This window comes from Miniopterus natalensis, chromosome 1 (assembly GCF_054644295.1).
Source record: "Miniopterus natalensis isolate mMinNat1 chromosome 1, mMinNat1.hap1, whole genome shotgun sequence".
Taxonomy (NCBI): domain Eukaryota; kingdom Metazoa; phylum Chordata; class Mammalia; order Chiroptera; family Miniopteridae; genus Miniopterus; species Miniopterus natalensis.
In genome coordinates this window covers 68,580,322-68,591,752 of record NC_142081.1, presented here as the reverse complement: position 1 = coordinate 68,591,752, position 11,431 = coordinate 68,580,322, and the positions used below count along the sequence as shown (strand labels likewise).

Here is an 11,431-nt window from a genome sequence, read left to right as displayed (position 1 = left end):
TAGTTTTTTTAAAAAATGTATCTTTATTGGTTTCAGAGAGAGAAGGGGGGGGAACATCCATGAGAAAGTCATTGATTGGCTGCCTCCTGCATGCCCCCCAACTGGGGATGGAGCCCACAACCGGGCCTGTGCCCTGACCCAGAATGGAACAGAGATCTCCTGGATCATAGGACGATGCTCAACCACTGAGCCATGCCAGCTGGGCTACATGCTGTTTTTTTAAGACAAGAAAGTGCTGTAGGAAAGGTAGCATGGATTTACTGGGAATTGTTCAGCACTATGCTTTCTTTATAGCTGAGGCCATTTTGAGTGAAAAAAACAAAGACATAACAGACAAATGAAATTCAGCCCATCTAAACTTACTTTAAGAACAGTCATAAATTCTAGGCTCTTTTTACACAAATCCTTTTGAAAATTATTTTAACTGATGGTAAAGCTGACATTACTGTTTTATAGACCCCCCCCCCTCACTCATGGATGGGTAATTTAACAACCAACAGAGCCAGTCTGATATGAGGAGGAAGATGCCAGGAGCACAGATGGTCCAAGACCCAGATAATTAGCTTCTGAAGAAGAAACAACATCTACTAAGTCTTCTGTGAATGCAGTTTGGTTGGTCACAGCTGGGGCAGAGAACAAGCAAGCATCCTCAACAACTTTTTTATACTTCTGAAAATGTCAGCGGAGCACTCATCCACTGCCTGTGGACAACCACCTACTCATAAGACCTGCAGGGAAGAATCCAAATAAGTATTGTAGACACTCCACCCTAAAGGAGGGGGAGCATAACTCTCCATTGCTTAAGTGTGGGATGTATATGGTGACTTCTTTCCAAAAAGTATAAGACAGAAGAGGGAAGAGGAGAGTGTAATTCCACTACTTCTGCCAAGTGATAAAGGTCAGTATCAACAGTCACAAATTATGTCCATAGTACATACTCTTGATATGATGTGATGAAAATGGCACTTTATGATCTCCCTCTCCCTCTAATCATGAGAAAACCATCAGATAAATTTCAATAGAGAAGCATCCTACAGTATATCCGATCAGTACTCCTCAAAGTCATCAAAAACAAGTAACATCTGAGAGACTGTCACAGCCCAGAGGAGCCTAAGGAGACATAACCACTATTTGTAATATGGTATCCTGGATGGGATCTTGAAACAGAAAGAGGACATTAGGTAAAAATTAAGGAAACCTGAATAAACTATATAATGTTTTCAATATTGGTACATGAGTTGTAATAAATGTACTATAGTGATGTTAAGATGTTTATAATAGCCCAGCCAGCATTGCTCAGCAGTTGAGCATCTGTCTAAGATCCAGGAGATCATTGTTCAATTCCCAGTCAGGACATATTGCCTGGGTTATGGGCTCAATCCCCAATTGGGGGCGTGCAGGAGGCAGCCAATCAATGACTCTCTCATCATTGATGTTTCTCTCTCTCTCTCCCTCTCCCTTCCTCTCCCTGAAATCAATACAGATATATTAAAATAATAATAATATGGTTATAATAGAGAAAGCTTCACTGGCTGGGTAGCTCATTTGGTTAGAGCATTATCCCAATATGCCAAGATTGTGGGTTCCATCCCCGGTCAGAATGAACTAAAGAATGCATAAATAAATGGAATCAATGAATCAGTGTTTCTCTCCCTAAAATCAATAACAACAAAAAAAGTAATAGAGAAAGCTGTGGGAGGCATATGGGAACTTGCTGTACTTTCTGTTCAATTTTTCTGTATTTAAAACTGTTCTAAGGAATAAAGTCTAATAATAATAATAATAATACCTGCAGGAATCGAATGAAGCCTAAGGTGGGACAAAAGCACCTCCAACCCCTTTTGACTTCACAGGCATTTTCTTAGTTCTTGGACTTTTGGATTTTTATTTTTTTGGTGCACTTAAATTGCACAAGGGATCCTTATTGTTTATCCTACCCACACCCTTCCCTTGTTTCCCTGGGCTTTGTCCCCCATGGGCGATGGTGATTTCATTTAATCTCGGCTGCATTAACTACCACCTCTCTGTCTATTTCCAGATCTCGTCTGGTTCAGGTCACTGTTCATCCAACTCTCTATTACACAGCGCCCCCTAGACGTCCAATTCAGCAGTTCCAAACCCATAACCTGATTATCCCAGAACAGTTTCTCATTTCTTGTCTCAGAGAGGTCAGAACGCTGACTAGAATTCTCTCTCTCACATTTCTCTGCCAGTCGGTCCCTAAATTCTGTCAATGCCTCCTGCTTAGGGCCTTATGTTCTTTCCATTGCCGCTGCTAGGGTCTGCCTTCTGGTATTCCCTTTCTCCTCCCTATGTCTTTCCTTTCTTCATTCCTCTCCTTCTTTTCCATCCCTCTATCAGGTATGGACAAAGGAAAACGTAGAGATTCTCTCAGGCCTCCTCCAGGCTGTTCATGACTCCTCTCTATTGTAACTGCTCACCATGAATTTCTTTTTTCTATCTTCCTGTGTGTATTTGTGTTTAGGTGTTTATTTACATTTTGTGTTTGAGATATAGAATCATGAGTAACTAGTGGCTGAGTTGCCACAATCAGTTTACAAACATAACACACTAAGGCCCATATGAAGCCTATTTTAAGAGCAATAGCCATTAAGTCAGTTTCCTCGGGTTCAGATGGACCTAAGTAGTTACACAGGAACCACATTTTAATTAGGTAACGGAAAAAGCTGACATAAGATAGCTGAAGAACTCAATTTAAGACCTGAAAATGAGGGAGAAAGAAGAAAGTGAGGAAACCTTAGTATAGAAAAGGGAACACTTTAGTGCAATAAGGAATTACACGTCTCACCGAGCCAGCCAGGAGTCGAACCTGGAATCTTCTGATCCGTAGTCAGACGCGTTATCCATTGCGCCACTGGCCCTAAGACAATTGAGCTTGATTTGGCGATGGCACTTCAAGTTTATATTGCAGGGCTTCATGGGACGTGTAGTTTCTCAACGAGATTCTGTGACTACATACGGCATTATGGGATGTTGAAGCTCGTCAAAAACCAGACCCTAAGATTGGTCGATCTTTCGGAGCCACGCCGTATGCCATTGTACAGCCCGCGGATTGGCGGGAAGGGCCACTTCTGGAAGAGCCCGAGAAGATGCTCTGGTTGTTAGGGCGACTCGTCCCGCCTTCCGGGGCTTGCCCCTCCTCCTCGCTTCGTGATTGGCTGTTAGTATTAAGGAACCCCGGCGTGGACTGGGCGAGGGAAAAGATGGCGGCGATGGCGGTTGGAGCTGCCGGTGGGAGCCGCGTGTCCAGCGGCAGGGACCTGAATTGCGTCCCCGAAATAGCTGATACACTGGGGGCTGTGGCCAAGCAGGGGTGAGGGCTCGGATTCCCGCGGGCGGATTGCGGGGTCCGAACTCAGGGACGGAGAGAGGCAGGCTAGTCACCCCAGAGAGGCAGGGGTGAGGGGGTCGGAGTGAATAAGATGGGCTGGGGGTGGGATACCAGTACACCTTGTGGGGAGAAACCTCGGCCCTGGAGCATTGGAAACAAACTTATTGGGGTGTGTGGTTACTGAGCCCAAAAGTCGGGGGAGTTGTCAGGTAAATCCAAAAAGGGGGGTGCAGATCTCCAGGGCCCTGGAGAGCGAAATTGTCTGAAAGTGAGAGGAAGTGTTAGGGGGCTAGGGAGAGAAGAGATAAACCTTTAAGGGGGAGCCATGGGCAGTACTGGGGCAGATCTGGATGTGACAGTCCTGGAAAACCAGTGACAGCCCAGTAGAAAATCCGCTTGGTGAGGATTTTCATCTTTTCTCCGTACTCATCTTTTCCATGGCTGTGTTTTGTGGAGATATTGAGGCACAGTGCAGCGGAAGTGATATGCCCCCAGGGTGGACTGGACTCAGCAGTTCCTGTCCGTTGACTGATGGTGGCAGCTGAAAGGGTTGTGCAGAATCCAGATAGCCTAATCCAATTGCTTGGATGTCTTGGCACTGCTGCTCTTTACATGATGACTCTGGGTCTGTCGCGGTTGTAGGTTTGATTTCCTCTGCATGCCTGTCTTCCACCCGCGTTTCAAGAGGGAATTCACTCAGGAACCTGCTAAGAATCGACCGGGCCCCCAGACACGATCAGACCTACTGCTGTCAGGAAGGGGTAGGGACCATCCCACATAACCCTTAATTATTAGAGGCAGTAACAACTTCTGCATTATCAGAGCCCTTATTCTCCTTTTCTGGCTTAGATATATTGGTTAGTCCCTGGGATATAGATAACTTGTTTTCTCCTTGCTTACCTGCTAAAAGCCTTAGTTTCCTAATCTTCATCAGGCTATCCCATATCTGTGATAGAAAAAGTCTTTGTCTCTCTACACTCTATTCCCTGTTAAGAACTAGGAATTGAATGAGTAAAGTGCCTAACCTCATTCAATCTTTGTTTTTCTTGGGTGGGGGAGTGCAGACTGGAATACCCTAATTGTGGGAAAGCTTTCTCCATGGATTCGTCCAGACTCAAAAGTGGAAAAGATCCGCAGAAACTCTGAGGCGGTAAGGCTATTTGACTTCTCCACTGGATCTTTCTAAAGATTAGGTTTGTAACCAACCTGGGTGGGGAAGGAAGTTTTTCCCCCATAACTCAGGAACTCTGATATAATGCAGTTAAAACCATTTGGGTTGCTAGCTCTTAACCTTTTTCTCTTGATCTACATTCCAGGCCATGTTACAGGAGCTGAATTTTGGAGCATATTTGGGTCTTCCAGCTTTCTTGCTGCCACTAAATCAGGAAGATAACACAAACCTGGCCAGAGTTTTGACCAACCACATTCACACTGGCCACCACTCCTCCATGGTATGACTGAGGGCTTCCTTTCCTGCTGCATATTATGGTAGTCCGGGTGTGCTATGTACCTTCTTGTTCCTAGCCATTTGTTAAAGGGTATGTTTGGCAGAACTGAAATGTCAGTACTAACTGCCTTTGTCTAAAAGTGGTGAGCAGACATTGATACAGTTATCCCCACCAACATATATTTGAAGTAAAGGACAAGGATGATATTTACATAATGATATATACAAGATGTATGTGTGTATATATATATACATATATATATATGTATATATATATACACAGATGTATATAATCACAAATTTGGGGAAAACATGTAAATGGATTAACTTGAGCTCTGGATTAAGATCTTTTAATTGAGGGAAGCTTTCTGGACCAAATGAATTCTAAGTAGGGTACTTGTTCATGTACAGTTCTGGATGCGAGTACCCTTGGTGGCACCAGAGGACCTGAGAGATGATATAATTGAGAATGTACCAACTACACACACAGAGGAGTACAGTGGAGAAGAGAAGACATGGATGTGGTATGTCTCCTTTTGCTACTATACCAGGGCAAAGGGTAGGGTGAAGGGAAGTACAGGATGGAACCTCTAAGATGGTCTCTTTGAGCTATGGTGATTGATGGGCCATATGTATTTGATGGTATTTTTCTGTGTTCGACTCTGGACAGGTGGCACAATTTCCGGACCTTGTGTGACTATAGCAAGAGGATTGCGGTGGGTAAGTCTATGAAGGTCCTAGGATAGGTATCTCTTCTCTGACCTGTGAATAAGAATCAAGTTTCATGTAGACTTGACTGCTGGGCAGTTTTGCTATTTTTCTGTGCCTCAGAATGTCTTGCTTATAAGGAATAAACAGATCTTGCACAAGAGAGCAAGAAAAGGCTTTTTGCCTAGCAGTAATTGACAGGTTTTTCTTTTCCCTTGTGTAGCTCTTGAAATTGGAGCTGACCTCCCATCTAATCATGTCATTGATCGTTGGCTTGGGGAGCCCATCAAAGCAGCCATTCTTCCCACCAGCATTTTCCTGACCAATAAGAAGGGATTTCCTGTTCTTTCTAAGATGCACCAGAGGCTGGTCTTCAGGCTGCTCAAGGTGGGTGGTAGAAGGGTTCTAAGGGTGCTCCAGCTAATCCTTTTGCCTTATTCCCATATGTGTGATGCTTTTTCCTGTGGGGCTGACTCCTTTCCTCCCTGGTTTCTGGAGAACGATTTCAGCAAAGTTGGGGGTCTGGAGAAGAAAAAGGCAAATGGCAGTAGGAGCCCCAGAAACATTTAAAAAGTTACCTCAAAGTCTCATGAGGACTTTGCAGAGGGTTTCACTTAAGAAGTTACAGCAAGGATCCATGGGGCCCTTTGAGCCAGGCTGATGCTTATATGGCATAAGAGGGCTTTTAAAGTTAAGTTCATTGAAGCATTATGGTGCTTTTGTTGGTATTTGGAGAACTGCTGGAACTTATTTTATGCTACAACTCTGGCCATAAGCCATAATATCTCAGAATTATTTTTTTTTAATATATTTTTTATTGATTTCAGAGAGAGGAAGGGAGAGGGAGAGAGAGAGAAACATCAGTGAGAGAGATTCATTGATCAGCTGCCTCCTCCACACCCTGACTGGGGATCAAGCCCGCAACCTGGGCATATGCCCTGAACAGGAATTGAACCATGATCTCTTGGTTTTCAGGTCGATGCTCAACCGCTGAGCCACACCGGTCTGGCTCATTTCAGAATCTTGATGTTAGGACTGTATCTGATGCTCTGATTTCTCTCACAGTTGGAGGTGCAGTTTATCATCACAGGCACCAACCACCACTCAGAGAAGGAGTTCTGCTCCTACCTCCAGTACTTGGAATACTTGAGCCAGAACCGCCCTCCACCTAATGCCTATGAACTCTTTGCCAAGGGCTATGAAGACTATCTGCAGTCCCCACTCCAGGTAGGTCTGGAGTGTACTGAGAGTGAGATTGAAGGGTGGGGTGGGGAATCTCTCTTTAGAGCAGGTATTTTAAAAACCTGCCAAGCTCTAGCTGGTTAGAGCGTTGGCCTGTGGACTGAAGGGTTCCAGGTTTGAGTCTGGCCAAGGGCACGTACCTCGGTTGCAGGTTCAATCCCTGGCCCTGGTCAGGGCACGTGCAGGAGGCAACCAATTGATCCCGTCGACGTTTCTCTCTCTTACTCTTTCCCTTCCACTCTCTCTGAAAGGCAGTGGAAAAAATACCCTCGGGTGAGCGTTAAAGAGAAAATAATAATAAATAAAATCCTGCCAAAGTTCAGGAGGCAGTAGAGGCAGTGGTGGAAAGGCTTTCGTATTCTGATGCATTGTCCTTTCCAGAAACTGGCTAACTTATTTTGCCTGTTTCCTCTCATTCATCAGCCACTGATGGACAATCTGGAATCTCAGACATATGAAGTGTTTGAGAAGGACCCCATCAAATACTCTCAATACCAGCAGGTACAGTGTGGGTCCCAGATTGGGTAAAGCACAGAATGACCTAGGTGAGGATGAGATTATAGCCATGAGGTCTTCTCTTGTGTCCCACCAGGCCATCTACAAATGTCTGTTAGACCGAGTGCCAAATGAAGAGAAGGACACCAATGTTCAGTGAGTACCCTCCCCACAATCCTGGAGATTTATGCGACTACTTCTCTATATGCTGAATCAGTGTAACTGCCTGTTTCTTTCTTAGGGTGCTGATGGTGCTGGGAGCAGGCCGGGGTCCCCTGGTGAATGCTTCCCTGAGGGCAGCCAAGCAGGCTGACCGGCGGATAAAGCTGTATGCAGTCGAGAAGAACCCTAATGCTGTGGTGACGTGAGTAGCAACCCTCTTGCTGGGAAGTTTGTCCTCAGTGCCAGTTTTTTTTATGGTGTCCTTACTCGTATCATCTCTATTTTAGGCTAGAGAATTGGCAGTTTGAAGAATGGGGAAGCCAGGTGACAGTAGTATCATCGGACATGCGGGAATGGGTGGCTCCAGAGAAAGCAGACATCATTGTCAGTGAGCTTCTGGGCTCCTTTGCTGATAATGAACTGTCACCTGAGTGCCTAGATGGAGCCCAGCACTTCCTAAAAGGTGCCTCCAGGCTGGGGTGTACTGAGTAAGGGGATTGGATTGTCAGCTGGGAAGACTGGGGGGTGGGGGGGATGGGGGGTGGGTGAGACAGCAGCCTAGGAGGAGGTTACAGGGTTTAGGGGGAGAGGGTTGGACTTGGGTCAGTGCCTTTAGGAAATGAAGTAATCTTTCTGAACCTCAGTGTTCACATCTATAAAATGAGAGGTGTAGCCCTGGCCGGTGTGGCTCAGTTGGTTGAGTGTCATCCTGTACATTGAAAGGTTGCCAGTTTGATTCTCAGTCAGGGCACATACCAAGGTTGGTGGCTTCAATCCCTGTTGTCCGTACCAGAGGCAACTGATTGACGTTTCTCTCCGTTTCCCTCTCCCTTCCTTTCTCTAAAATCAATAAAAACATATTTAAAAAGAAAATAAAATGAGGGGAGTGGACTAGAGCAGAGGCTCTTAATCTGAGGTCTATGGACTCCCTGAGCTGCTGTGATATGTATGTTGGGCTTGATCTCAAAGATCTTTGTGACCTCACAAAAGTTAAAAGCACTCAATTGGAATATCTTATGTCCCTTCCAGTTTTTTGGTTTTTTTTTTTTTATTAATCTTCACCCAAGGATATTTTTCCATTGATTTTTTTTTTTTTTTTAGAGAGTGGGAGGGGGAGAGCGGGAGAGAGAGAAACATTGATGTGAGAGAGGATCGAACCTGCAACCCAGGTACATGCCCTTGACCTGGAATTGAACCTGTGACCCTTTAGTCCATGGCTGACATACTAACCACTGCTGAGCAAACTGGCCAGGGAAGTTTTAATCTTGTGTGACTCTGTAAATTAACCTGGAAGTGGAATCATTGTGACAGGAGTTAGGAGCAGGTTGGCCTGGGGATGTAACAACATTGAGCTGCCTGGATTTGTTTGGATATGTGAGTTTTGAGCTTTCAGTTAGTACAAATTTACCATTTCCATCCCTTGGGAACTAATGTAGCCCTCCTGCATTGCAGATGATGGTGTGAGCATCCCTGGGGAGTACACCTCCTTTCTGGCTCCTATCTCCTCCTCCAAGCTGTACAATGAGGTCCGAGCCTGTCGGGAAAAGGACCGTGACCCTGAGGTAAAGAGCCACCCTCTTCTGGAGGTTTCCTTTCTTTAATCCTTTCTTTTTCTGTATTATCACCAATTATTTTATTCCTCTGCAGAAGATGGCAAGGTGGAGAAGTTGGGATGTGGGAAAGTAGCCGAAGTGAAAGTTTGTTTTCATTCTTTTCTGTGTCCCTCAGACTTGAGCTTCTTTCCCTGAGGAAATAGGTATCTCTTACCTGTCTTCTCCAGCTCTTGCTCTCTTTCTCTTGGGTCAGGCCCAGTTTGAGATGCCTTATGTGGTACGACTGCACAACTTCCACCAGCTCTCTGTGCCCCAGCCTTGTTTTACCTTCAGCCATCCCAACAGAGGTGGGTTCCTGCATGTGTCTGTCCTCTTCCTGGGTGGGTAAGAGTTCCCCTACCTATTTTTTTCCCTTGCTGTCCTGCGTCTACCCTGTCTAAGCTTCCCTTGTTCTTGCTAATGCTTTACCAAGTTGTCTCGGACTTCTGGCCCTTTGACACCCATACAATTCTTCCCTGACAGATCCTATGATTGACAACAACCGCTACTGTACCTTGGAGTTTCCCGTGGAGGTGAACACAGTGCTGCATGGCTTTGCAGGCTACTTTGAGACTGTGCTTTATGGGGACATCACTCTGAGTGAGTTTGGGGCAGTGGATGGTGGGATATGAGCATGTACTACCTGGGAAGCTCAAGAACATGTTTCATTTAGAATTACAGGGAGCCCAGGATGTTTGATTACTTGTTTCAAAGTAATCCAAAAGATTTCTCAACCTAGTCGAAAAACACAATTATGGAGACCTCAATTTTTTCATTATTTTGTCCACATAGGTATCCGTCCAGAGACTCACTCTCCTGGGATGTTCTCATGGTTTCCTATCTTCTTCCCCATTAAGGTAGGAATCGCCTTTAAAACTTAGGCTGTTGGGTTATGGATGATGCTTAGCTATGACCCATGTCCTACTGCTCTCACATGCTCAGATCCCAGTTGTAAATGTTGGGATACCTGCAGTGGCCTTCTACGTGACTTCCCCACATCTCCTCTAACTGCTTTTCTAATTTCTACCTTGAGTAAGAGTCATCTTTTAAAAACTCAAATCTGATTATATCTCTATCCTGCTTAAAACCCATCCCACTGTCCTTAGAGTAACAGTCAAAATCCTGAGCACTGCTTGTAAGACTTGGTGTGATTTGGTTTTAGCCTACCTTTCCAGCTACTGTCCCCTTGATTATACTCCTTCAGTTCAATGGAGTGGCTTTTAGTTCCTCTAATACCCCATCTTATTTCCTGCCTCAGGCTTTCATACCTTTCTCCTTTGCCTATAAAATTCTTTGCTTACCTCTTCATCCAGCTAACATATTTTTCAGGTTTCCTTAAACTTTCTTATTGTCAGATAACATTCTGACTTCCTAGACTAAGTTAGTGTTCCCCCTGTATATGTTCACAGCACTGATCACATTTTAGATTATTTGTTTAATGTCTAATTTTTCAGTTCTGATTATTTGTTCTGATAGTTTTCAAATAAACTTCATGAGGGTTGGGATGTCATGTTTTATCACTTTATCTCCACACCTAGCTCAGTACATTGCCACATATAACTCATTAGCTCCACCCTGAAATTCTGTCTGTCTTCTTACAGCAGCCCATTACGGTGCGTGAAGGCCAGACCATCTGTGTGCGTTTCTGGCGATGCAGCAATTCCAAGAAGGTGTGGTATGAGTGGGCTGTGACAGCACCGGTCTGTTCTGCTATTCACAATCCCACAGGCCGCTCATACACCATCGGCCTCTAGCCAAGCCTGCAAATGTCCAGAAGCAATTTCAGGTTCTGCTTCTATAGCATAGAAGGTGCAGTATATCTGTGGGCTTTGATTCCCCTTGCCCATCAGAGAGGAGCATTTCACTCTGCTTTCCTGCCTTACATCAAGGTGGGCAAAGGAGAATTAATTACAACGTTGAAGCCACCAACCTGTGAAGACTCCAGGCCAAGGCATGAGGAATTAGTGCTGGATCTGAAGCTATTCTGACAGGCCCTCAGCCTCAAGTGTTTTCTGGAATAGCCCTGAGAAGGTGCAGATTGAACATATTTTCAGCCTTTTCCCTGCCCATCTCTTTTACTGTTTTGATGGTTTTGTGTGGGAGAAAATACAAATAAAGTGAAGTTATGGCCTTTCGTGCTCCAACCCCCCTCCCCGCCTCTGCTTTCCTACACCTTACTTAAACCTAAACATATTTAGATCAGTGCCATTATCGAAGAGCTTAGTGGTGACTCTTGGACTCCTGGGTATAGGTCTTTCTAACTAGCTACAGAGAGGTCTAGTCCATTAGGACCTATGATTAGGCTTTTGTCTAGGGAGGAGGCATAATTTGCCACCATGGCAAAAGATGGGGTTGTATATAGCACCAGCTTTCCTTCTACCTTCTTGAGCTGCTTAACTGCTAGTACCTTTGTTACCTCTTGGGAAAGAAACA

The 11,431-nt window shown here is 44.9% G+C and overlaps 1 protein-coding gene and 1 non-coding gene across 3 annotated transcripts; one reads left to right on the top strand and one right to left on the bottom strand.

The window, feature by feature from the left end:
- Window positions 1–2,809: 2,809 nt before the first annotated feature.
- Window positions 2,810–2,882, bottom strand: TRNAR-ACG (transfer RNA arginine (anticodon ACG)). The gene has a single exon. It is a non-coding gene; the product is annotated as a tRNA-Arg (tRNA).
- Window positions 2,883–3,224: 342 nt separating this feature from the next.
- PRMT5 (protein arginine methyltransferase 5) lies at window positions 3,225–11,142 on the top strand. Of its 2 annotated transcripts, XM_016205808.2 has the most exons (17): window positions 3,225–3,334; window positions 3,995–4,113; window positions 4,417–4,502; window positions 4,669–4,803; window positions 5,211–5,323; window positions 5,470–5,519; window positions 5,731–5,894; window positions 6,573–6,734; window positions 7,173–7,250; window positions 7,342–7,400; window positions 7,486–7,608; window positions 7,694–7,869; window positions 8,859–8,968; window positions 9,213–9,306; window positions 9,482–9,598; window positions 9,791–9,855; window positions 10,600–11,142. In XM_016205808.2, the coding sequence occupies exons 1-17, from the start codon at window positions 3,225–3,227 to the stop codon at window positions 10,750–10,752; spliced, it is 1,914 nt and encodes a 637-aa protein (XP_016061294.2). In that variant the 3' UTR covers window positions 10,753–11,142. The 2 variants fall into 2 exon arrangements, with proteins under 2 accessions (XP_016061294.2, XP_016061296.1); XM_016205810.2 differs by lacking the exon at window positions 3,995–4,113 and having other exon boundaries at window positions 3,246–3,334.
- Window positions 11,143–11,431: the final 289 nt, after the last annotated feature.